Genomic DNA, 27,657 nt, shown 5'->3' with positions numbered 1-27,657 from the left:
ACAATCAAGAAATTAAAAGTCGTTTTCTTTCCTTTGGGAAGCAAATGGGTTTGACCAGTCCATGATAGGGAATCTATGAAATTCTACCGAAGACGGAATACAAAGCTAATGAATAAATGAATGAACGAATGAATGAATGGCCTGTTTTGCGCTGCTTCCCGAATTGGGGAAACCAGAAGCGAAAAGACGGCAAACCAGTCGCGCCCCCACCCCACATTTCTCCTCGAATCGCCCTATGCAATGCCCCATTTTTCTCCCATCAAGAAATCCAGAGCGGGGGGAGGGCAAGAGGGCGGACCAAGGTGGCAACCACGGAGGCCTCCCGCTCCTTCCGCGTTTATCCCCGGCGAAAACGCGTGGAAAAGAAGCGGCCGTGGGGCGCGATCGTGTCCCGCGGTGTCCTTTTCCAACACGCCACGAGGCTGCGGCGGCTTTTTGCAAGCTGCTGCCCGGAGGCCCGGGCTGGCTGAGAACGCTGGCTGGAAACGCTGGGACTTGTATTCCCAAAGAGTCCGGGGGCGGGAAGGCTACCCCGATCCCCGGGCCAGCTTTTCCTTTCGCTTCCCGGTTCTCCCCTCCTTGCCTTTCGCTCCTGGCTCGGTTCCGGGTGCCCTAAAGTATCGAGGGGGCGGCCAGGCCTCTTCCTCTTCGGCCGCCTCCTTGCAAACTCACCCAGGCTCAGCCTGTCCGTTTTCTCCAGGATGATCTCCGACATGGTGGCTTTGGGTGGGAAAGGTTCCTCTCTGAAAGCTGGGCGCGGCTGACCCGGCAGCTCGTTCCCGGCTCAGCTCTGCGGTTCTGACGGCGACTGGCAAGCCGATTGCATCAGGCTGCCGTAGACAGTCCTGCCGCAAAGCCAGCCCCCGGCGCTCATTGGGAAAAAGGAAGCGTCGTCAGAAGGGAGGCTGGGCCCAGGAGCCGGCTGCCTTCGCCGAGATTGCGCCTTCTGCGGCCCCTGCTTGCAGGTTGCTCCCGTGGAGGAGGTGGGGGGGGGGGGTGTTGACTAGCAGTAAGCGATAAGTCTGTAGAGATTCTCAGTCAACGACCCTCTAAAAGGATGCAAATGACCAGCTGTATACAAGGAATATAAATCCTGCACACCAGAACAACTGGAGTGGTCAAGGCCTGGAATGCACTACCTGATTCTGTGGTTTCTTCCCCATATCCCCCAAACTTTAACCTTAAACTGTCTACTGTTGACTTCACCCCATTCCTAAGAGGTTTGTAAGGGATGTGCATAAGTGCACCAAGATGCCTATCGTTCCTGTCCTAATGTCCACATTTATTCGTATCCATTTTATGTATTCAAAATCATGTTTAGACTTATATATGTTATCTAATATGTACTTCACGAAATAAAAAAAAAAAATAACTAGACACAAGGACAGCTTTTTCCAAAATGCCATCTGCTAAACAACACTCTTCATTACTAATAAAGAGTGTTCGAAGACTTCAGCTTGTCCAGAATGCAGCCGCGCAAGCGATTGTGGGTGCACCTCGGCACACCCACGTTACACCTATCCTCCGCGAGCTGCACTGGCTGCCCATTGGTCTCTGGACACGCTTCAAGGTGCTAGTCGTTACTTTTAAAGCCCTACATGGTATCGGACCTGGGTACTTGAGAGACCGCCTCCTGCCAGTCACCTCCCAAAGACCTATTAGATCCCACAGACTAGGCCTCCTCCGAATTCCATCCGCCGGCCAATGTCGGCTGGCGACTCCCCGGGGGAGGGCCTTCTCTGTGGCTGCTCCGACCCTCTGGAACGATCTCCCCATTGAGATCCGGACCCTTAACACCCTTCCGGCCTTTCGCAAAGCAACTAAGACCTGGCTGTTCCAGCAGGCCTGGGGCTGTTGAATTATCCAGCCCCATCCGAGGTTCGACTGTTGTTGTATTTTAAATTGCTGTTTTCTATTTTTTATTTTTGTACCCCCTCCCCTTTCTTATTGTTAGCCGCCCTGAGTCTTCCGGGAATAGGGCGGCATACAAGCCAAATAAATCAAATCAAATCATTACCACAACAATGTCAAATTATTTACTAAGACTGTATGACTATTATTCTTCTCTTCCTTCCTAGTATCGATCTCTTCCCACTTATGACTATAACCATGTTGCTTGTATCTTTACAATTTATATTGTTTTATTTGTTTCCTAGTATGATTTGATAGCTGATTAGTAACCTTGACTATCACTAAGTGTTGTATCTTTTTTATTCTTGATGAATGTATTTTATTCTCCTTATGTACACTGAGAGCATATGCACCAAAGACAAATTCCTTGTGTGTCCAATTAAACTTGGCCAATAAAGAATTCTATTCTATTCCATTCCATTCCTATTCCTATTCTCACTTGGCCAATAAAGAATTCTATCTCTATCCTGCTGAAGAAGCTTCTTGGATGAGAAACATCTTCAAAGAAAAAACAAGAAGGTCCATTTGCCTCCTGAAAGAAGCACCTTTGGGACAACCATGACCTGGATGACTGAGAATCTCCATAGACTTTTAGCCATACAATTTGGGATGAGCACCCTTTGAATGGTGTGGGAGTAGGAATGGATTTCCAGAGGAAAAACTGGAGACTACAGGAACCAGGAGCACCACTCAAGTGACTCCGGGCACACAGATAAACCTCCAAGTGCTTCAACAACCCTCTAAAAGGATGCAAATCACCAGCTCTCTGCAAGGAATATAAAGCCTTCCATTCCCCACCATCCTGTCAGAGCTGAAGAAGCTTCTTGGATGAGAAGCAAAACATCTTTGAAAGAAAAAAAAAACCTCTTGTCCAGTTGCCTCCTGAAAAAGCACCTGTGGGACAGCAATAGCGAAAGCACCTAGACTTATATGACCCGAGGTGGCGGAGTGGTTAGGGTGCAGTACTGCAGGCCACTTCAGCTGACTCTTATCTGCAGTTCAGCGGTTCTAATCTCACCGGCTCAAGGTTGACTCAGCCTTCCATCCTTCCGAGGTGGGTGAAATGAGGACCCAGATTGTTGTTGGAGGCGATATGCTGACTCTGTAAACCGCTTAGAGAGGGCTGAAAGCCCTATGAAGCGGTATATAAGTCTAACTGCTATTGCTATTGCTATTATATACATTTCATTGTGCTTTACGGCCCTAAGAGGTGTAGGAACTTAAAACCCATCCCTCTGCTAGAAAACTGAAATATCCTGGGAAATATTGAAAAGGCAGAATATTATATTTCCCTGGATCAGAAATGGAGAAACATGTTTTTAGGCAGGAAACAGACTCACTCTTAATAGCCCCCACTTTCCTTAATAGCTCATTAAAATGCCCAAGCCTGTCTATTCTACATAATAAAGAGTTCTCCCCTTCAACTCCAGGGTGATGGGATTAAGGCATGATAATATTAGCCTTCCACAGAAACTCACCACATGGCATCTGGAAACTCAAACTTGGCCCCACGGGAGTCTGACAACCAATCAGAATACATTTCCTACACCGGAACAGGAAACAGAGGTGCGGCTGAACAGAGCGTATAAAGCCAGGAACTTCCAGTCCTTCCCCCTCTTCTCCTCTTCTTTACTCAACATTGAAGCATGTGATCACCTTTTCTGTTCAGGACTGAAGCCATGTGGTCCTGTCCACCATTCAACCATCTTTCCAAGCTGCCTCCATGTCTCCAGTGTCTTTTTCCCCACTTGGAGTTGAACCCAGAAGGACATTTCTTCCAACAGAGGTTTACAGAGTCAGCATATTGCCCCCAAACAATCAGGGTCCTCATTTTATCCACCTCGGAAGGATGGAAGGCTGAGTTAACCTGGAGCCAGTGAGAATCAAACTATTGGCAGTCAGCAGAATTAGCTTGCAATACTGCATTCTAACCTCTAAGCCACCACGGCTTTTAGGAGTTTAAACCAAACAGATGGAAAACTGAAGGAATCTGGACAGGCCTGGGTGGTATCTCCGAGATGCAGAACCTTCCCATGGTCGTGAGAATCAGTGCAGCCCAAACTGGGAACCAGGTCAAGAGAGCCCCTATTGGGTTTTCTACATGTATCATATAGTAGAGACCTGGCATCATAAGGGACACGCACAAACCCGGATTTGAGGGCTGCACCACTGCCTCGTTTTGCTTCCCAGCTAATTGTACAAACCAGAATCCAAGGGATAATATACAGCTATCCTTACTAGTAGTCACATCCTCCACGAATCTGGATTTGTTGGCTCTTTAAAGGGGCCAGATTGGCAACACGTTTCATAGTTTTAAGTGTGCCCACAGTGTGGAAATTAGGCAGCAGCGGTGGGGGTGGGGGTGTCTTAACCTTTGCCATCAATTTGTTGAGATGGTCACAAGAACGGATCAAGCCAACAAGTTACATCGAGGGATGTTTGGGGGAAAAAAATTACATTTCTTAAATTTAAAAATGGCATGTTGTTTTAACTTTACCATAATGTCTTATTACAATTGCAAGAATGTTTTTGTCTTGGATAAAGAATAAAATCCCATCATTCTGCCAATTGTCAAGCAGTGGATTTTAAAAAAAACACCCTATGGAACATATCTTATTTTACCTTCATTCCACTGAGATATTTAGATATTCTCGTGTTTTATAGCAATAATTAATTTGGCTACTAACAGGAGGAATGATACATTTACTTTGTTTTGTTCTGATTATCAAATATGTGTGATAAACCTCATTGGAGAAAATTTAGTATTCAGTTTTGTAATATACCACATCATAACCTAAAATATACAGTGAACGGTTGCAGGAACTAGTCTAAAAAATAGGAGGACTAGGGTGGCATGATAGTAGTTTTCCAACTTTTGAGAGGCTGTCACAGAGGAATAGAATAGAATAGAATAGTTGGAAGGGACCTTGGAGATCTTCTAGTCCAACCCCCTGCCTAGACAGGAAACTCTATACCATTTCAGACAAATGGTTATCCAACATCTTCTTAAAAGCTTCCAGTGTTGGAGCATTCACAACTTCTGGAGGCAAGTTGTTCAGGTCATCAGCCTATTCTCCAAAGCACCTGAGGCAAGACAAGTAAGGGATGGCAATTATCAAAGATAGATCTAACCTAGAATTAAGAAGAATTTCCCTAATAGTGAGAACAATTAATCAGTGCAATGGCTTCCCTCCAGAAGTTGTGGGTACTCCACCATGAAAGTTTTAAAAAAGAGATTGGATAGCCATTTGCGCGTATGAGAATTTTCTTGATTGCTGGTTCAACTGGAAGATAATTTTCTTCCTCTTCCAGTTGAACCAAGAGAACAGGGGATATGGATGATTCCTCTTTTACCGTCCCCAATTTTATAAGATTCAGCAAATGTTACATGTGTGCACACTTAACAATACCGAGGACACTTTAATAAAAACATTCAAAGCAATGAAAATACTTTTTTTCACTCCAGATAAAAACATTAAAAGGCACTTTACTTATATATATGTACACGCAATGCTTTAAGAAATAAAATATTTACATTTTATAATTGAGATACAAGTGTACAATCAATGTATTAAAAGTTGCAAATATTGCACTTAGATTAGAAGTCTGAAAGATAAAGACTAACCTCGTCCTCATTTCTGAATAGAAAAATCAATTTTTGAATCAAAGTAATGACTGCTATAATTTACCCAAAAGCTGTAAACGTTTCAACATTCAATAGTAATAATGAAGGAATGTACCAAATCCATGTTCCTTAGAGATCCATTCAGCCACCTACACAAATGTGAGGAATAGTCGTGAATATTGAAACAGGGTCATTTGGTGAACGCTGAGAGTATTGAAATGTAAACCATTTTTAAGTCCCAACACATTGAAATGTGTAGATGAATACATTTTTAAAAAGAACATTGTCCTCTTTTTTATTATTAAAAACATCATGTTATAGATTCATCATAAATGCAAATTATTCTCTTGCTTCAGCTAGTGCTTCAAACGGTGCTTCTCATTCCCATAAACAAGATGTATGACTCCCTCTGGTGAAGACGCATTTGATTACGAACATGAACTTTCTGTGCCCAAATATCTGAACATGATTAAAAGCACGCAGCCCTGATCGACCAGTATAACTTTTGATGAATAGTGCATTATGCTCTTTCTTTCATAGATCTCACAGGTCTATAGCACGGGAGCAATTTTTGGTGTGGGATAAACCTTCACACATCTCTTTTGTCACATAAGCATGGTGAAATTGGCGTTGTCATCTTCAAGCATGATGCTGCTCAGATATTCCTCCTTCATACAAATCATTCCAACATAGAAGTTAGTGCTATATAAAAATTGCCTCCAGTTGTTTAGTGACTACACGGCCATTTCCCTTGACCAAGAACAAGCCAAGGATGAAATCAACCAACATATCCAAGAGGAAACCCTTCACTGATTACCTCTGTCTTTCCCATTTCTCAAACCAATACAAATAACACAGTAAGATTTGGAGTAAAGGTGAAAAGGCACATTAACTCTTGCTGCTACAAAGCTGCTACACGTTTAGAGAGGGGAGACCCCCACAATGCCCAAAGTGAAAATATATAACAAGTTATCGTTTTCCTGAAAATATATAACACACTATTGTTTTCCTGAAGGAACCTCTGGTGAAGACATCTTGAATTACAAACTTGAACGCTGCTGAGCTTTCTCTCCCCAAATGTCTGAACATTACTAAGAGCATGCAGCTCCGATCAACCAGTACAACTTCGTTGGATAGTGCATTATGCTCTAAGTGCTTACAATATAAAAATGCACAGCTAGTTGGAGAAACATCATTCTTAGGCTGCCAAAGAAGAATGATATGATGGTAGAATAAATTAATGGAAAGAAATGGCACTCGGAATTATGTTGTCGTGGAGTGGTTCATCTTTGGTGCTGAGGCGTAAAACCTCTGTGGGAATTGTTTTTCTTTAAAAAAAAAACCTGTTTAAAAACACCTTAAAATTGTTGGTCTTGATGTCCAAGGCATAAGGATATCCTTCAGTTCCAAATAAAAGCAATGTTTATGCAAGGACGGAGAATTAAAAATACTCAGCCATTCGGCCTGTCCAATTTTAGTCCCAAACAAAGCAATTGAAAAAGAAAAATAATTAAGACTCCCTTCATAATCCTGCACACATTTTTTCAAAAAAGAAATGAAGCCTTCGTCCTTGGTAAGAAAAATAAACTTTTGGTGCTATCATTCCTCTCCTTTCTGTGGGATTGGGGAAGTCATCAACTGTTTTCTTCAGCTCGTCTAATTTCAGCCAAATTGCTGCCCAAAACTGCTGTTAGGGAGGCTCGCCTTCGCCGCATGATCCGCCCAGAAGCGATGAGGTCAGCGTAACCTCGCTGATGGGAGAAAGCATACGCAGAACGACGACCAGTTACCCCGCGACGGATAACACTCTGCCTTCGCTTCCACTTCACCTCTTCGGCCTTGTACTTTTGGCGATTCTTCCGAATCTTTAAAGGAGACAATTGTAGAACAGATTAAGAGGCAGAAGAAGGCTTAGTAGCATCTATTATATAAGATTTAACTTCTAAGCCTCCTAGGATTTTTGGAGCACTTACAGTAATTTTTTTAAAGAAGAATTTATTAATTTTTAAAGATCTCTTTCTGTGACTGATTGTTGGCACCATAAATTTTCAGGTATAGACAATACAACAAATGCTCAATCAAACTTGGGTGTGGAAGTTCCCACATTCCTAGTGTTGTGGCCCACCAGCGGCCAGCAGAGCTGGCAACAGAGTCAGACAGTGAGAAGGATGGGGAGGAGCATGGGCCAGTCCTGGAAGCTGGGGAAGACTCAGACGAGGGCTCTGTGTAGGAGGCAGAGATGGGGCCGAAGCTGTCTGGCAGTGATCAGATACCTACAGAGCAGTGAGGCAGAGGAACAGCTGGAGCCTGTTCCCAGTATGCGCATGCGCAGAGTTAGTAGACGAAAGGAACAACTAAAGAATAGGGGTCAACTTGGGAGTAAGGCCAGATCGTGACTCTCTGAGACTCCTTGCCAAGTTCTGCAGATATCAGCCTGGCAGCTCTCCAAGCCAGATAAGGTCTGTGACCGTAAATCCTCCCTTGAAAGACTTTGCCAGCTGTGAATGAGCAAATTTCACCGCAAATTAATAAAAGGGTTTTTTGCCGGGATAAGGAGTTTATCTCATGCTCATGGGAAGCCTTGTCAGAACACCATCCATGGCTGAACTGGTGGAGGAGACACAGATAGACAAACCGAGGGTCGCACAGTTCAGTCTTGTTTCCATTATTCTAAATACAGGTAGACCTCAACTTATCACTAATTGCTTAGTGACCATTCAAAGTTAAAATGGAGCCACCCCCAAAAGGGAACCTATAACCCAGTTGTGAAGTTCTGATGGCCACTCCCTCCAATGCTTGCTGACCACATTTTTGGAGCTCAGTAACCAGTTCTCCTTGATGGCCCTTCGAGCCATGTGACTGCATTTTACATTGGTTTTGCCCCAAACCAGCATTTATTTCTAGTTTTTGACAAAACTGGGACATAGTGATTAATAGGTTGGCTTGATGTCCATTGCAAAAAAAAAAAAAAAAAGGTTGCAAAATTGGGTAGTCACATGGGTGGCCCACTTCAAGACTATCACAAGTCATGAATTATTTTTGTCTTTTAATGACCCCGTAATCTCTTGCACTGGAGTGGAGTCAGGGCAGGGGTGGGTTCCTGTCAGTTCTAATCTCTTCTATAGAAGAGATTCCACAAATCTACAGTGCTGTTTAGAACCGATTCCAGCTCCCTCCCCCCGCCCGTCCGCACATTATCAAGATGAAGAGCGAGAGGAGGAATTCTGGGAGTTGAAGTCCACAAGTCTTAAAGCTGTCAAGTTTGAACACCCCTGGGGTTTTTTTTCCTAAAGGGTTAGGGGTGCAAGGGTCTTTTAACCTGACAGCTTTAAGACTTGCGTGCTTCAAATGCCAGAATTTCTGAGCCAACATTTTGGTTGCTAAGCAAGAGCGTTGTTAAGTGAGTTTTACCACATTTTACAAGTTGGCCACGCCCACCCAGTCACATGGCTGGCAAGCCACTCCCACCCAGTCACATGGCCAGCAAGCCACTCCCACAAAGCAGGTCACACCTACAGAAGAGGTTCTAAAAATTTTTGAAACCCACCACTGAGTCAGGGCAACTGAATGGACCTGAGTGTTTATTGGCTGGATGTTCTTCCTGTCGCCAACACAGAGTTTGCAGCTGATATTTACTCATTGTGCCCAGAGAGAAAATACCTGCTGCTACCTAGGATCGAACGCAAAGCCTCCTGATTGTGAGGCGAGACCTCCACCTCTAGGCTGCTGCTTTCAGGCCTGGAAGCCATCTTGGGCCTTGGGTCTTCAGGCCTGCCACATTTAGCGTTGTGGGAAACTGGGAGGGGGGGATTGCATGGAGCTGGGGAGATATGTAGTCAAAATAACATTCCTTTCTCCAGAGAGTCAAGGCCACTCTGCCCTGCACCTGGAGAGGTGTGAGTGGAGAGTATCTCCAGTTAGGATGGTGCCTGATTGGACCATGTGATGGGCATGTGGGTGCTGGGCATGGACTTAAACTTTCATTTGGGTGGGGGAAACCAGGAAACTTTCAGATTCGGGTTTTTTCAGATGTCCCAATATGACATCTCTAATAAAATGGATCTTTGAGGAACTTCAAGCCTCGGAGTCTTCTTTCGTTGGGGGTGTTACTTGGAACCCTGACAAATGCACCACATATTGAAGCCTGAGCCCAAGGAAGAGGCGTCAGACTTGCTGAGGTAAACGGAACAGCTTTTATTTCAACAGAACAACGCTCAAGGCAACTACAGAACAGTTCAGCACCTTGCTCTGCTTGACAGCTATTTAGATGGAGCTGTCCAGCAGAGCAGCCAGTGGTAACACAGTAAAAAGCCCGCTTCCAGCCAGGCGCGTCTTAGCCAATAGGCACGAGCCTTTGGTTGCTGGGCTGTCAGTCATATGTCGAGGACTTGTGGCTGGTCGTTAGTCAAGGACTCAAGGCCGGTCGCAAGTCGAGGACATTAGACCACACACAACTCATTATTCATGATTATACCAAAACAAAAAACACCCTAACCAGCTCTTCTTCAACTTGTGGGCAACTTGGATTAATAACCAGAACTTCCTATGTACCTTTTCGCTTTTTGTCGGCCAGATGGTCATCACAAAGAATCGGAGGGCAATGATGGGCAGCAAACAGAGAGCGACAGACAGTATTATGGTCAACCAGATATATGGCTGTCGGAGGGCATTTGAAGCGGTACCTGGGAAGGAGACATGAGAGTTACAGTTAGGGGGCTGATGCATGTGGAGTTCCTTCAAACCAACCAAACCTCAAAGCAAACTTTAGGATACAATGACAGAAGCAACCCAGGCAGGGGTGGACTTCAAAAATTTCTGTTTCTGGCCTTCTGGAAGTTCCAAGACAGAGGTGGGTTCCTACCAGTTTGCATCTATTCGGTAAAATCGGTTCGTCAAATCTACCGAACCAATTAGAAGAGGTTCCACCAATGGACCCGGAAAGCAGGCCACACCTACAGAAGAAGAGGTTCCAAAAATTTTTGAAACCCACCACTGGTCCTTGGATATGATTATTCTACACTATCCTGCTCATATTCATAAAACTCAGTGCCTCTGTGAAAGGTAAGGATGACTACTGCATTTGTGGTGCAATCAGAACATTGCGTGTGTTGAAGTTGTTTTAACGCAAACCAAAGATGCCTTTTAAAAGACAAGTTTACATCATATTCTTATGCATGCCAGTGCTGTGGGTGAGGTAATTTAAGGTGGTTCTGACAAGTGTCGTCGGCATCTTCATATTTGGATTGGATTTGGATTTATTAAATTTATATGCCGCCCTTTTCCCCGAAGGGGACTCAGGGCGGCTCACAATCCAAGTCAGGGAAGGGGGTACAGACAGGGGATAAAAAGACGAACATAACAATACACAATTTAAAAGCACACAACAACCATACCATTCAAGGAGGGGGGCAAAATCTCTTTAGCCCCAGGCCTGTTGGAAAAGCCAGGTTTTAAGGGCTTTCCGGTCACATGGGCGGCAAGCCACTCCCATCCACTGAGCCAAGGTGGCGCAGTGGTTAAATGCAGCACTGCAGGCTACTGCTAGATCAGCAGGTCAGCGGTTCAAATCTCACCGGCTCAGGGTTGACTCAGCCTTCCATCCTTCCGAGGTGGGTAAAATGAGGACCCAGATTGTTGGGGGCAATATGCTGACTCTCTGTAAACCGCTTAGAGAGGCCTGAAAGGCCTATGAAGCGGTATATAAGTCTACTGCTATTGCTATTGCTATCCGGTCACATGGGCAGCAAGCCACTCCCACAAAGGAGGCCACACCCAAAGAGTAGGTTCGAACAATTTTTGAAACCCACCATTATTCTGTGAGGCCCGTTTTCCCCTTCCTAGAGCCTCCGCATGGGCCTTGCACTTACCTTGCATCCAAAACACGCCATATGCAGACTCCTGGGAGGGGCGGGGTGGTGTGGGAGGGGCAGAGTGAGGTTGGGTGGGAGGGGCAGGACAGGGTGGGAACCCTAACCTGATGGACTAAGCCTTTTTTTTTAAGGGAAAAGATCAGCTGGGATACACAATTTTGACATTTTACAGGTAACTTGTTTGCAGATAGGAAGGAAGGAAGAAAAAAATCAGTACCCACCTGTAAACTGAAACACAGAAGGAAAGAGGACATGGATCCCAGCACTGTGCAGATCAAACATGATGCCAAAATAAAGTGCAATACTCCCAAATATTGAGAAGGCATTAACAAATGTCCAATAAGATGTATCCATTCCCATCTACAAGCAAACAAGGAAACAAGACAGAAATATGAGATCCATAAACAAGCGTGACCCGTCAAAAGCGTGGACGTCATAAGCGTGCCGACAACACCGCGGCGCTAAAACCGCGATTTCAAAAGCGCGCCAACAACAGCGCGCCGACAACAGCGCGCCGACAGAAGCGCAATTTCATTTAAGGTAAGATTTACAGTTAGGTTTAGGGTTAGGTTTAGGGTTAGGGTTAGGTTGAGGGTTACGTTACAGCGCGCTTCTGTCGGCGCGCTTTTGTCGGCGTGCTTTAGGGCTAATTAGTCGCTCATTCGTCGCACGGTTTTGTCACCGTGCTTTAGACACCGCGGTTTAGTCAGGCGCGCTTTTGTTGTGCGCGCATTTGTGGTGGAACCTAAACAAGAAGATAGATGCTGGGAAGGAAGAACGGGAGACAACAGCATTTTTGAAACTGTGGATCAGTCAGCTCCCTAGGAAGTTGGGATGACATGATTAAAATGAGAAATTTAGAAGGAAAGGAGATGACGTGATTTTAAAAAATGGTAGCAAATTTGGAAAGCTATCAAAGCTAGTTTCAGATGTTGCTTGTGTAAGTCCTGATACATGATAGCACTTTGATATGTACATTAGCTTTTAATGTTTAGAAGAGAATGGTATATTTATTGCTTGTCTGAATCCAATTAAATCATTTTAATTTTATTTGGGAAGAAGGAGTCATATAAATTCCTGGAGCCTCTGGAGCAGAATCAATTCTCCCTATGTTCAATATGGACAATCTATGGAGGTTTTCAGTCATCCAGGTCATGGTTGTGCCAAAGATGCTTTTTTCAAGAGGCAACTGGACTATCTGGTTTTTTTTCGAAGATATTCCGCTTCTCATCCAAGAAGCTTCTTCAGCTCTGATTGAATGGTGGGGAATGGACGTTTAATATGGAATCACCTATTGTCCAATTTCCATTTCGGCATGCGGAGGAAAAAACACAGATCCTCAAATTTTCCTTCCTACTGGGTTCACTGCCTCTAGTTCATTTCTGCACAATAGTGAGTTCCTCCAACCAGCTTTTTTGCTTTCTTGGCAATAAACAAAAAACAAAACCCTGTCCGGTTTGACGGGATGGGAAGACTTATCTTGGTAAAGACATTACCAAGAATTACAAAGTCACCAAATGTGAACCGTGGATGTCAAGCTGGCATTTTAAAGGAGTGACAGGTAGCCCTTGAGTTATGACCACAATTGGGAACAGAACTACCATTGCTAAGTGTGTCAGTTATTAAGTGAGCCATGCCCAATTTTACAAACTTTTATTTGCTGCAGCTGTTAAGCAAACCAGTGTGGTCATTAAATGAATTATGCAGTTGTTAAAAGAATCCAGTGTCCCCCATTAATTTTGTTACTTGGAAGCTCACTGGGAAGTTGCAACTATTGTAAATATATGCTGGTTGGCAAGTACAATAGAACCTCTAGTCATAAATGCTTCTGACCATGACCAAATCGGATTCAGTGGTGGATTTCAAATCCTGTTCCAACCGTACCACCTCCGCAATGCTCCATGATGCTCCAGCTGCTCTGCGGAGCATCACGCAGGCGCTGTATGCGCTATGCACATGCACAGCAGCGCAGAAGCTTTAAAACACAGGTAAGGAGCTCGGGCGGGCGGGTGAGCCCTCCGGAGCAGCGTACCGGAACGGAATCCGGTGCTCCGGGCTGACTCCGTTACGCCCGTACCAGGGCATACCACCTGCAACCCACAACTGATCGGATTCCAACCAAAACATTCACAAAATTTTTGAATCTGGTCATGAACACATAATTGGGTGGCGATCAAACACATCCATGGCCGATTTCCTCTTATGCGTCATTTTGTTTTGTACGCGCCAAATTTCCTGTTGTTTGTTTACAAGCAATAGCGACCCATGTGTGGCCGCTGCATTAATTCTGCAATTAACCATGGCCTCCTTAAATTAATTTAAAGGTGGTAATGTTGGTGAGTAGAAGGTTTTAATGAAAATTGAAATCGAAGTGAAGAAGGGAATTATTGAAAATTATGAGCGTGGTGCGCGTTACCGATCTTGCTGCAGAATATAAAGAAACCAAAGTCTACGATCTCGACTATTTTGGGAGGTTATTAAAGCAGCTAATGTTGCAAGGGGAGTGGCAATGCTAACCAAGCAGAGGCCTCAATTGCTGGAAGACTTGGAAGGACTGTTGTTAGTATGTTGAACGAAAAGCAACTTGCAAGTGATAGCGAGGCAATCCTATGCAAGAAATCTAGGAAGACACATGAAAATTTGTGTCAGAAATACCCTTCTTCAAGTGGAGAAAGTGATGAATTTAAGGCCAGTAGAGGATGGTTTGAAGTTTTGTAAGAGAAGTGATATTCATAGTGTTATATGGAATAATGAACTATTTTTGTGCTTAAAAATCTTTAAAAAAACAATATTTATATATAGTTCGTAGGGGTCTGGAATGGATTGATCATTTTTACGTACAATACAATGGGGAAATTAAGTTCGGGTCACGAGGAAATCAGGTTGTGACCAAAGTTATGGAACAAATTATGGTTGTGACCAGAGGTTCTACTCAGGTGCGTGCTGCACATGCACAGTGCAATTTAAATTTTTCTGCGCATGCACAGAACTGAAAAACAAGATGGCGCTGCCAATGGCACCACCTGGGAAACCAATTCGGGGCGTGGCATGCCTTGGTCACTGCCGGTTCCAGCGACCTAGGCCACTAAACAACTGAACATCAGTTCGACTGAACCAGTCCAAACTGGTATGAACCCACCACTGGCTCTACTGTACATGAAATTTTGATCATGGCGAGGGTGACCATGGGGACACTGTGATGATTGTAGGTGCAAGAACTGCTCATAAGTCACTTTTTTTCTCAGCACCGCCATAACTTCGAATGTTTGTTAAATTAATGATCATAAGTCAAGGACTGTCTCTTTGGAACAATGAAGGCTGATTGACTTGCCTGAAAATTAACTGCAATTATGAGAGAAGAGGAGGCAGTGACTGCAAATGACTGGTAGTCAGAAGGCGCTTCTCCGTCCTGTCCCATGGTTTGTAGGTAAGCACCGTAGGGTATGAAGAAAATGATCAGGGATGTTATAACGCCATGCAGCAGGCTTAAGAAGAACTTCTTGTAGTTGAAAAGCAAGTCTTTTTGTCCCAAGATGTACAGCCTAGGAAACCGTATGCTCAGTTTATCACTCACATCCTGCATTGAAAGAAGTAAGACAAATGACAATCCAGTTGTGGTTTGGCTTGAAAATCGTTCATCATGTTATGCATCCCCACAGCAGATGTGCCACATCAAACAGAAAACAGAAAAATAGCCACCCTTTTAACTAATGCATCAGTGGGCAAAAACGTGTTGGCAATGCAAATTATCTGCAGAAAATTTTAAAAGAAGCTAGATTCACCTTTCTGTTGTTTGAGAAGTTACACATTAACTTCCTGATAAGACTTCCTGAATCTTTTCACCTACCCATCTTATATATATACAAAAATAGAGAACTCAACTTCCACCTTGCAATGTTCATGCACAGGCCTTCTCCCTTTGGATGTCCAAATCAACACAAAAGTGTTCAGAGAGGACCAGTGACATGCTCAATGCTTGGGATGGGTCCACTCACATTCTGAGTCATCACAAAAGCTCATAACGCATAAAGGTATGTCTAATCTAGTGAAAAGAAGGACCGGGAGTGACATGATAGCAGCGTTTCAATATCTGAGGAGCTGCCACAAAAAACCGATGGATGGAAACTAATGAAGGAGAGAAGCAACCTAGAACTAAGGAGACATTTACTGGCAGTAAGAACAATTAATCAGTGGAACAACTTGTCTCCAGAAGTTGTGCGTGCTCCATCACTGGAGGTTTTTAAGAAGAGATTGGACAACCATTGGTCCAGAATGGTACAGGGTCTTCTACTTGTGCAGGAGGTTGAACTAGAAGACCTCCAAAGTCCCTTCCAACTCTATTATTCTGATAAGCAAGTCAGTCACTAAATGAAGACTTCCTGTACTCTCAAACTGAACCAATACAAGAAAACTGTTAATTTCCATAGTATATTTGTTGAGTAATAAGCTTATGTTTTACTCTGCCCTTTTTACTGAATTAGCATCCGCAATTGCTAGATTTCCCACGAAGCATTCTAATGATACTTCATAGGCAAATGACAGCTTCAAAGGTGTGGCATTACCATAATAAAGAAAGTAGCCACATGATGGCACTATTTGTCCAATATTAATGCAATATAGTGCCAAACACAGGGAAATGGTTTTGTACTCTGTGAATTTAGTCAACAAAAATGTCAGAAATTTGCATCGCACACAGAAGCAATGGTCAACTTTTAAGAATAAGTTTTTAGTTGATTATTTGGACGAACCTGGTCAAGTAATCCAACAAGTAGAACTGGCAGACTGGAATATAATACATTGTATAGCGTGATAAACCAATCCTCGTACGCTGTCTGTAATTACAAAGAAAATATATTACACCTTTAAAAATATTTACTTAAATTGTATTTAAATAAAATTAAATCAATTCATATCAGGGGAAAAAAAAACCTTTGACAACAAGCAACAATTTAATAAAACAACAAATTTAAAACAATGTAAAAAATCCACGTTGAAAAGTAAATGTTACCAATACGGATATACAAGATGGGAACCCAGAATGAGATGGAGCCAATCAAGTGGCTTGTCTGATTAATTGTTGTCACATGAGTTGGTAAATTTTCTTAAATAAATAACAATGGCCAGCTCAACAATGAGGCATCTAAGTATGTCTCCTCTGGAAGCCCCAGGCCTGATGACATAACCAGATGTTGAGGGACTTCCGGAATATCAAAAGGGCTGGAGCTAATTTCAGGGGGAGGAATGTTCCATAAGAAGGAAGGCAGTGGTGGGATTCAAAAATTTTCACTACTGGTTCGGTGGGTGTGGGTAGGTATGGGGCATGTGACTGAGTGGGCCAATGACATCACTTATGCCCACACCCACTCAGTCACATCCCCACCCACCCCCACACAAAGGCACATCCACAGGAAAAGATAGGAAAATTTATAGGATTTTTCCCTATCTACCTCCGCCCTCCCTTTGCTAGTCATTCCCGGTTCCCTGCTTCCTCCCCCATCACCGCCTCTTTGGTTGCCTACCTTCCGCAGCAGCTGGTCCAGTTCGGAAGGCAAGCTGACCAAAGTTTTCGGCGGCCCCCAGCCAGCCGCTGCTGCTGGGAAGCGACTGGCAAGCAAAGAAGCCTCCCAGCTGCCACCTCTTTGCATACTGGCTGTCAAATGGCCCACGGGTGGCTGCAGGCCACTGAAAAGTCCTCCAAGTGGCTGCCGTCGCTGCCATCTTCTTTGTGCATGCGCATAGCAATAGCAATAGCAGTTAGACTTATATACCGCTTCATAGGGCTTTCAGCCCTCTCTAAGCAGTTTACAACTATCCGGGTCCTCATTTTACCCACCTCGGAAGGATGGAAGGCTGAGTCAACCCTGAGCCGGTGAGATTTGAACAGCCGAACTGCAGAACTGCAGTCAGCTGAAGTAGCCTGCAGTGCTGCATTTAACCACTGCGCCACCTCGGCTTATTCAATGGTTCTGCGGCCAGCCACCTGCATCTTTGAGAGCCAGTATGCAAAGAGGGCGTGAAAGCCAGCGGGCGGGTGGGGTGAGCAACTGCCGAGAGGGGGACTGGTTTGGGGGCGTGACCAACCGGCCATCGCTACCGGTTCGCCAAACTGGGCAAAATTTCTGCCACTAGTTTGGGCGAACCGGTTGAATATCACCTCTGGAGGAAGGGATGAGAGTGCTAAATTATCAAGTCAAATGTTACGGCAGCTAGACCTTCAAGGACCAGTCATAAGTACCCTTTGTTCAGCCCTATCATAACTTTGAATAGTCGCCGAACCAGTGATTGTTAAGCAAAGACTAACTCTTCTTGAATACCTATCCTAAAGCATTCCAATCCTTTTTCATCGCACAAATCAACAGAAATATATACATTCATAAAAATAGTAAATATTGATTGCTGCAAGGTTTCACAAGTCTTCTTGATCCTTTACCTGAGCAGAAAAGCCATTGAAGAAGGAGTACCAGAAGTGCACTAAGGTAAAAGCAAAGTTTTTGTAGAAGAAATACCGAAGGAATTTGCACATTCTAATGTAAGACCATCGACCGTGAACCAGCAACAGCCTCTGGAGATATCTGAACTGGCCGAAAGAGTAGTCACTGGACATGACAGCTTGCATCCCTTCTTGACCACTTATCCCAACACCAATGTGGGCAGCTAGAATAAAAGTAAAAAAAAATACACACCCTTCAGCTAGCTCATTTATTGCAATCAGTTATTGGGTAATTCATTTTTGAAAAATAAATAATAAATAAATGTTTCAAGAAATGTTATGGAACCACCACCACCACCACCACCACCCAATTCCTGCTTTTGGGTATGTTATATGTCATGTAGCCTTCATTATTATTTTTATCTCTGCATTTTCCCAAAACTGCAGAGTAATTTTTTAAAGTGCATTTCAGGAAGGCAAACAGTACTCAGTATTTTTAAAAATCTTTACATTATTCAAAATTAAACAAAACTTTGTTGTGTAATAATATAATGTGAAATTCAGAAACAGCAGACAAAAAGACAGCAAGCACAAAATGCAAAAAAATGGGTAGACCTAAATTACTAAATAAAATACAACAGTAATAATATGCATAAAGCCATCACTCTCATGAGACTAAAGTTTGAGATATGCATACAAACACATTCATGTCTTTTCTTGGGAATGAATTTTATGTCACATGCAGGAAGGGAGTAAGAAATAATAAAGCAAAAAAATTAATGCATGATGTAAGAAAATTAAAACTAGTTTCATCAGACAAGCTCAAAGATACTGATCTTCAGCAGCTATCTGGGTTTTCTTTGGTTGATTTCAGTTTTTAGAAACGTTTTATTTTATTTTATTTCTATTTCATTATTTTGTTTTATTTGTTTTATTATTTTTTATTTTATTTTATTTATTTTATTTATTTTATTTATTTTATTTATTTTATTTATTTTATTTATTTATTTTATTTATTTTATTTATTTTATTTATTTTATTTATTTTATTTATTTTATTTATTTTATTTATTTTATTTATTTTATTTATTTTATTTATTTTATTTATTTTATTTATTTTATTTATTTTATTTATTTTATTTTATTTATTTTATTTATTTTATTTTATTTATTTTATTTATTTTATTTATTTTATTTATTTTATTTATTTTATTTATTATTTATTTATTTTATTTATTTATTTATTTTATTTATTTTATTATTATTTATTTTATTTATTTCATTTATTTCATTTATTTTATTTATTATTTTATTTATTTTATTTATTTTATTTATTTTATTTATTTTATTTATTTTATTTATTTATTATTTATTTTATTTATTTTATTTATTTTATTTATTTTATTTATTTTATTTATTTTATTTATTTTATTTATTTTATTTATTTTATTTATTTTTATAGCCACCCATCTTTCACCCAACTCTGAGTGGTTCTCAATCAAAGATTTAGAAAAAACATATAAAATCATTTTAATATGGACTAAGCCTTACCTATATCCGTGCCACATCGAATTGGGCAGCCCTTACAAGTTCTATTTTTGCTAGCGGAGGGTTGCAGGAGACTGTCACGGCCAAAAACGGAGCGCGGGAGCTCGTTTTTGCTGGCAGAGGGCTTGGGCCATGACAGGGTCTCCCAACACGAGTGACATCGAGCGGGCCACACCCACCCCAGCCCCTTGAGGTCAAACAGAACCCTGGTGCGTCCCTCAATGAAATTGACATCCCTGCCTTACATTTAAACAAATTCTGGATCCAGCAGATTTTTTTTCATCAAACCCCACTCTGTTAAAACCCAGATTGCTTACGTTTAGGGTTTACTGTACTTAAAATATAGAAAGATATTTCAAAAGAACTGACACACCAAAAAATGTATTTATTTATCGCATCAGCCTGTTTGTCAAGAATGTAAGAATCTTTAATGCATACTAGGATGAAGCCATGTTAAATGTGCCCTTTATCAAGACAAAGTTGAGAATGTTCTTATACCCACAGCGGGCTAATTATAGTGGTACCCCCAACAATTTCACAGATTGTGTTGTATTTCCCAGCCTCGGAACAAGGAACTGTTAGCTGCTGAATTCCTGCCCTAAGAAACTGAAAGTGCCAGTAAAATTCCTACAGGAAGGTATTGAGTCAGATCTGACGTGCAAGTCCTCCTCACCTGATACTCGGAGGCTTTGCTTAAGGGTAATCTGTCTCTGTCTTTCCTGTCTTTCTCAGCCTTGATTATAGACCTTGACAGTCAGGTCAGAGGTTCCATCTACTGATCTTCTGTCTTTCAAGATGTATTTTGGAGCGGACAAAAAGTCCCTCTCTGTGCTGTGAAAACTCAAAAGAATATTCAAAAGTTTGTCTGGGCTTTGTTGCATAATCTTGTGCAGCACAGGAGCATAATTGAGTGCCTCCAGAAGGTTCAATGAATAAGGCAAAATAAGCTAAAATTTTTAGCAAGGGGTTCTCTGCTCGTTGTTGGGTTGCCATGGTGGGCGTGGCCTAGTCAGCCTCGTGCACCCTGGGGGGGATTTTTGCCCTCCCCAGGCTCTGGAGGCTGGAAATGGACCCGTTTCGCGCCTTCCCAAACTTCCAGTAGGTCTGTTTTTCGCCCTCTCTGAGCCTCCGCACACGCCCTGCACTTACCTGTATTCAAAATGGGCTGTGTGGGGACTCCTGGGAGGGGTGGGGAGGGGTTTGGAAGGGTGGGTGGGGCCAGCCAGGAGTGGGATTTGGGGGTTCTCCGAACTACACAGAATCTTAGCTAGAGGTTCTCCCGAACCCCTGTGAACTCCCACCAGCCCACCCCTAAAGTAGGATTTAATAGCTGTGCCCAGCAATGTTAGTTGCCCAGCCTTGGGTGCAGACTGAAATAGACAGTGATGCACTAGAAGAGTCATTAAGAGTTCCAACTATAAGTAAGGAGATGTTTTCTGACAGTGAGAAGAATTAATCAATGGAACAGCTTGCTCCATCATGGGAGGTTTTCAAAAATAGACTTGGCAACCATTGGACTGGAATGGTATAAGGCAGTGATGGTGAACCTTTTTGTTGTTGTATGCCAAAAATGTGAGAGCGTGTGCGTGATAGCGCATGCACGTTCCGGCACCCATAATGCAAACCACATGCGCATGTGCACAACCCCCCCACTCACCTACCCATATGTGCCACACTGCTCACCTCCAAGCTGAGGTTGATATTTCGCCCGGGGAACGGTTTTCAGAAACTAACTTCCGATAGGCCTCTTTTTCGCCCTCCCTGGGGAAAATTGGTGACTTTTCTGAAACCCGGGGAGGGCGAAAACAATCTCCCCTGCCCCCCCGGAAGGTCAAAAATCAGCTGGCCAACACGTTCACGCATGCTGGAGCTGACGGCTCGCGTACTGGCAGAGATGGCTTCGCATGTCACCTGTGGCACGCATGCCATAGGTTCGCCATCACGGGTATAAGAGCCGAGGTGGCGCAGTGGTTAAATGCAGCACTGCAGGCTACTGCTAGATCAGCAGTTCAGCGGTTCAAATCTCACCGGCTCAGGGTTGACTCAGCCTTCCATCCTTCCGAGGTGGGTAAAATGAGGACCCGGATTGTTGGGGGCAATATGCTGACTCTCTGTAAACCGCTTAGAGAGGGCTGAAAGCCCTATGAAGCGGTATATAAGTCTACTGCTATTGCTATTGCTATAAGGTCTACTGGTTTGACAGGGGGCTGAACTAGAAGACCTCCAAGGTTTCCTCCAGCACTGTGTTCCTTGATTCAGTGTGAAGATATATTGATTGAAATCTTTCTATCTTCTTCAGAAAACAGAACCCAACTATATGCAGTAAACCCACAACAAGAAGAAATGTTAAGCCTGACTTACTTTTGATCATATTCACATCATTAGCACCATCCCCAATAGCCAAGGTTATGGCTTTCTTGTATCTCTTTACCAGGTCGACCACCATAGCTTTCTGTTTGGGGGTAACTCGGCAGCAAATCACAGCATTGCACTCGCAAGCTAAATCGACAAAGTTTCGCTGCTGTTGCTCCTTGTACAAGTCTATTCTTCGCTTTGTCTCCTTATGCTTTTCCTTCTCTTCTGCTGTTTTGGGAAATTTCAGTTTCAGGAGCTTCTTTTTCTTCGTTTTCTTCTCCAGGAGGATTTCATTCTGTAAAAAATAATAATCATCTCTATAAATGTTTAGATAGATGATAGATAGATAGATAGATAGATAGATAGATAGATAGATAGATAGATGATAGATAGATAGATAGATAGATAGATAGATAGATAGATAGATAGATAGATAGATAGATAGATAGTGGATGGATATGGAAATGTATTTCTTATCTGCCCATCTCAGAGGAACACATGATGCAAAGGTATGAGAAAAATTAACCATGGCAAAAGGACAGATATCTATTATTAGTAAAAAATGCCCTTTAAAAATAAGCAAAGCTGAGTTCAAGAGAACGTGGGTTTGGAACAAAATAATATTGGCCCAATAATCACATTAATTCTTTCTTTTAAAACTTTCCTAGTCAAAGAAGTGTTCTATAAACCCAGCTACAGACCAGTTATGAGCATTATGAGAGATGACAATCCAAAGATAACTAAAACATCATGAAAACTTCCAGTGTTGGAGCATTCACAACTTCTGGAGGCAAGTTGTTCCGCTGATTAATTGTTCACACTGTCAGGAAATTTCTCCTTAGTTCTAAGGAATTACAGATCTTAAAATCCCCCGTTTCTCAAAATGGTCAGCACTCAACACATCTTGATGGTGCCAAGTTGAAAACCCTTTTCTTTTTCCATTATTAATGGTTGGGGACAATTCTCTCAGACCCAGACATGAGAATCCAGCACTTACCAACCATGATCCAGTGATAATTAATGCTTGGTTTTTGCCTTCCTCGAAAAAGGGTTCATTGGCTCTGCTGGAAGATTTGTCATATGTCCCGATTTGGTTCCTCTGGTTCTCCAATCTTGTTTGCAAAAGAGCGCTAAGGGAAGTGAGGTAATGAGGGGGGAAAGGTTTTTAGAAATCCATTGTGTAAAAAAAAAACATCAAGTCATGGTGACTGAAAACAGAATTAAGTATGTCTTTAAAAATCCTTAACCATGAGGATTTAGCAAATGGCATTTTGCAGTTTAAGACATGCAACATATTTCAGAGGGCACTGCCGTTTTCCGACTCTATTTTGATAGTTACAAGGTGAGTAAATTCCTTAATTGTGTAATCGCTGGATTTCATCATAAAATGTTATCCACCCAAACAAGAACTTCCAGAGACAGCACACCATCTTGTAGTTCATAACAACAATGAACAGCTCAGTTGATTCAGAGAAACAGCAGGAGGGAGGTGATAAGTCTACCTACCCTCTTTCTCATCCCACAGTGAATGAGCAACTTCTTCTTTAAGACTTTCAAAAGTATATTTGCCATGGAAAGTAGGAAAAGAAAGACTAAAATGCAAAATTCCACGTTCAAGATCCATTTGTAGTACACAAATCAGAATAGCACAACCTCATATATTATTCTGGTACTGCACCAGGGGTGAAATGCTACTGGTTCGGGCTGGTTCATCTGAATCAGTAGTAAAAAAATGCTACCATTCGCCCAGCTGGCTGAGGAACTCTAGGAGTTGAAGTCCACAAGTCTTAAAGTTGCCAAGGTTGGAGACCCCCGCCCCAGACTGCTTCCTTCAACTTTGAGAATGTTCAACCAGCCTATTTGTCTCATCTAAACTGCCTCTGGCCATTTTGGCTTTTAATTCTGGGAGCATATTTAGAGATACAAAGATACAGCATGCATCTGCCACTTCTCAAAGCTGCTGCACATTTGCAGCAAATGCACAGGGGTTCTATGTTTGTGCCCTGGGGTCTCCAAAGCACTTATTAGAATCAAATCATTCAGATCACTCTTAATGTAATCTCTTGCATTAAAAAGAATTTACCTGATGTCTTCTCCATAGTGGATATTAGTTTCATCTGTTAAGAGTTCACAGGAAAAACCAATATTTTCAGCAGTTTCTGTAAGAGGAGAATGCCAAGTTTATCTTCTCATTTTCCCCCATTCATGCAGGTGAATATGTTCAGTCATCAATTTAAAAAAAAAGAAACTTTAGGATTATTTGCTGCCCATAGGTAGTTTACCTTGGGGAAAATAAACAGCAACTGATTATATAAATTACCTTTTTTGTCACCTGTCAAAACCCAGATCTTAATATCTGCTTTTGCCAATTTGGAGATGGTTTCTGGCACTCCATCTTGTAACTTGTCTTCTATTGCCGTGGCACCTAAAAGCTGGAGATTAAGAAAAGATGAGGTTTATTTAATACTAGCGTTGCTGTGACCCAGTCTGGTTAAATGGAAAAGAAAGAAAAGAGAAAGCGCAAGTTTCTAATATGTTTAATTTCACAATGATCTCTGGAGAGCCAGAGATGAAGGACATTCCTCCATCCTGGTCCTCCTTGACCTCTCAGCGGCTTTCGATACCATCGACCATGGTATCCTTCTGCGACGACTGCGGGGGGTGGGAGTGGGAGGCACCGTGCTACGGTGGTTCTCCTCCTACCTCTCGGACAGGTCGCAGTCGGTGTTAGTGGGGGGGCAGAGATCGTCCCCTAGGCCCCTAAATTATGGGGTGCCTCAGGGTTCGGTCTTATCCCCCCTGCTATTCAACATCTACATGAAACCGCTGGGAGAGATCATCCGCAGGCACGGGATTAGATACCATCAATATGCGGACGATACTCAATTGTATCTGTCCGCCCCGTGCCAACTCAATGAAGCGGCAGATGTGATGAGCCGGGGTCTTGAGGCCGTTATGGACTGGATGAGGGTTAACAAGCTTGTGCTCAACCCAGAAAAGACCGAGTGGCTGTTGTGTTTTCCTCCCAAAGATTTGACTAATATTCCAACACTCAGGCTGGGGGGTCAAATTTTGCACCCCTCAGAGAGGGTTCGCAACTTGGGAGTCCTCCTGGATCCACAGCTGTCATTTGACCACCACCTAACGGCTGTGACCAGGGGGGCATTCGCCCAGGTTCGCCTGGTGCGCCAGTTGCGACCCTACCTGAATCGGGAGGCTCTCACAACAGTCACTCGGGCCCTTGTGATCTCTAGGCTGGAATACTGCAATGTGCTCTACATGGGGCTGCCCTTGAAGAGCATCCGGCGGCTTCAGCTAGTTCAGAACGCAGCCGCGCGAGTGATTGCGGGTGCACCTCGATTCACCCGCATAACACCCATCCTCCGCGAGCTGCGCTGGCTGCCTGTCGATCTCCGGATGCGCTTCAAGGTGCTATTAATCACCCATAAAGCCCTACATGGCAGTGGATCTGGATACTTGAGAGACCGCCTTCTGCCAATTACCTCCCTGCGACCAATAAGATCCCATAGACTAGGCCTCCTCCGTATTCCATCGGCCAGCCAGTGTCGGCTGGCAACCACAAGGAGGAGGGCCTTCTCAGCAGTAGCCCCGGCCCTTTGGAACGAGCTCCCCGTGGAGATTCGTACCCTCTCCACCGTCCAAGCCTTCCGCATAGCCTTGAAGAACTGGCTCGCCCGTCAGGCCTGGGGATAAGGATAGTTACCCCTCCCGAATGATGAATGTATGTTGCCTACCATTTTATTACATGTCTTCTATCTTGATGTTTGTGTTCCCCCCTTCCCAGTTTTATGTGAGCCGCCCTGAGTCCCCTCAGGGAAAAGGGCGGCCTACAAATTCTAATAAAACTCAAACTCAAACTCAAACAATGCTTGTGGGTATACAATATTTTTTGTTGTTCCATTGTCGGTGCAGATATAGAGATTGTCTGGTTTGCCGACTCTAGAACACGCAACATATAATTGTCCATGTGAGACACAATTTTCAATTGCTGGAAAGACGTTGGACTGGGCACATTTACCAAAAGCGTGCAAAGAAAGAAACATTCCCAGGGTGGTTCCCTCCGGGCAGGGTCATGCCATTGCCAGCAGTGGTAAGGTTCATGAGGTCTTGCCCACCTGGCGGGCCCTGCCATTCGCTGCACCGACAATGGCTCCCCCGGCAGAGGTGGCTCCCGCATGAAAGTGAGCCATGGTGGCCCCTGCAAGAGCCGCCATGAAGGACGCTCCGCAGGCCCCAGCCTGGCGCCCTCCAAGCTCCCCATGACAGGCAGCCTCCGGAATGATGGGCTGGATGGGGCCCCTCTGGACATGGGTGGGTGGACCCGAGCATGGGAGGGAGGCTGGGGGTGTCCCCCATGGGCGTAGTGGGGCAGTGGGAGGGCGCTGCCATTGGTCAGGCCTTGGGGCTGCTGGGCCGGGCGAGACTGGTTGGGGGGAGATGGCACTGGGGCTTTTGGCCTCGTGGAAGTTATTGAGCAGTGAGAGGAGGCAGCCGGCATCCCCTGAGGAGCAGGAAGAGGAGGAGGAGGAGGAGGAAGGAGCTGCCCCTGGCGACGTGGATGCGAACCAACCCCCTCCGGCCATGGCCCCATCCAGAAACGGCAACATCTCTGCAGACACCGCCTCGTGGGGCACCCAGCGGCTGCCCCAGCCTCGCTGCGCCTCAGGCTGACACCGCTGCCCTGTCAGAGCTGCCTTGGGAGCCGTAGCTGGCTCGCTGTGACGGGGGTGGAGAGCATGTGTGGCTGGCCGGGCTGAAGAGACACTCCGCCTTCGCCTTCTCTGGAGCTCAGCTGGGCTAGGCGGGGGGAGGCCAGCTTAAGGGCAGGGGGAGGCAGCTGAGGGATGGCGCAGGCGCCGCCCCGCCGCAGACAGAAAAGGCCGGTGGGAGGGGAGGGAAGAGAGGGGAGGGGGAGGCCAAAGGGGTTTGGCTCCCCTTGGTGGAAATGGCCGAAGATTGTCAAAGGAGGGGCAGAAAAGGGAAGGGGTGCGGTCGCAGCCCAGCCACACATATAAAGGGACTGTCGGGACGAAGCTGGAGAGAGGCCGAACTGTTCTGAATATACTATACTCACGAAATGAACACTATGGTAAATGACACAGCTCAATTCCAATGCAATGTCACACGAAATAATTAAATCAAAATGAAAATAAATTGAAATCTATGAAAATTCAATATAACAATGCAATCGGAAACATTGAAATGGAATCGTGAAATATTTAGTATAGGATGTGTTGCTTTTACGTCCAACAGATGGCGCTGGTTTTCAAAAAAGCATGTTGTTACCTGTCACAGGTGTGACATCTATATAATATAGGTATCTAAAAACATGCATGTATTCGAATGCAACGTTGTGTCAAAATTTCAAAGCAATCGGTGAAGAACAGAGATTTAAGATTTTGAACAAACGAACATTTACATTTTTATTTATATAGATGGATACAGTAGGTACATTTTAGCTCTTAATGGTTTATCACTCACACAAACTATTAAAATATTAAAAGTGGCTATCCTGATATTCCATGAGAAAAGCTACAAGTTGGAAGGATGTGACCATGGATATCAGTGTACCTAGATAATATTTAGTTATTACTTATATCCCACTGTATCTTTTGATGCCCAAGTTGTTTTACATGGCGGTATCTCTAATTTTATCTCCAGAAATAGGATGGATTGGGAGGAAGGTGATTGGCCCTAATAAGTTCTGTATGGGAATTTAGCAATAGCAATAATATTTAGGCTGTTATACCACCCCATAGTTTTTTACAGGACTCTCTGGGCAATTTACAATGTACAAACATTATTTGCACATTGCCCCAGCAATCTGTGTCCTCATTTTACTGATATCGGAAGGATGGGAGGCTGGGTCCAGCTTGAACCCTGTCTTGATTGAACTCC

The 27,657-nt window shown here is 43.7% G+C and overlaps 2 protein-coding genes across 2 annotated transcripts in view; both read right to left on the bottom strand.

Annotated features, from left to right (window-relative positions):
- The window catches only part of NARS1 (asparaginyl-tRNA synthetase 1), a 32,970-nt gene extending 32,108 nt beyond the window's left edge, over nt 1–862 (bottom strand). Inside the window, exon 1 of the mRNA XM_032214069.1 lies at nt 673–862. Coding sequence (XP_032069960.1) covers nt 673–715 — 43 coding nt within the window. The 5' untranslated portion in view covers nt 716–862. The remainder of the gene's footprint in view (nt 1–672) is intronic.
- A 4,973-nt stretch (nt 863–5,835) lies between these two features.
- Nucleotides 5,836–27,657, bottom strand: part of ATP8B1 (ATPase phospholipid transporting 8B1) — a 58,042-nt gene continuing 36,220 nt past the window's right edge. Inside the window, exons 18-27 of the mRNA XM_032214032.1 lie at nt 24,059–24,170; nt 23,822–23,897; nt 22,736–22,868; nt 21,745–22,033; nt 17,837–18,060; nt 16,155–16,238; nt 14,738–14,983; nt 11,628–11,766; nt 10,088–10,218; nt 5,836–7,401 (exon numbers count right to left, since the gene is read on the bottom strand). Coding sequence (XP_032069923.1) covers nt 7,171–7,401; nt 10,088–10,218; nt 11,628–11,766; nt 14,738–14,983; nt 16,155–16,238; nt 17,837–18,060; nt 21,745–22,033; nt 22,736–22,868; nt 23,822–23,897; nt 24,059–24,170 — 1,665 coding nt within the window. The 3' untranslated portion in view covers nt 5,836–7,170. The remainder of the gene's footprint in view (nt 7,402–10,087; nt 10,219–11,627; nt 11,767–14,737; nt 14,984–16,154; nt 16,239–17,836; nt 18,061–21,744; nt 22,034–22,735; nt 22,869–23,821; nt 23,898–24,058; nt 24,171–27,657) is intronic.

This window comes from Thamnophis elegans, chromosome 3, assembly GCF_009769535.1.
Source record: "Thamnophis elegans isolate rThaEle1 chromosome 3, rThaEle1.pri, whole genome shotgun sequence".
NCBI classification, from domain to species: domain Eukaryota; kingdom Metazoa; phylum Chordata; class Lepidosauria; order Squamata; family Colubridae; genus Thamnophis; species Thamnophis elegans.
This window is presented reverse-complemented; position numbering and strand designations above follow the sequence as displayed.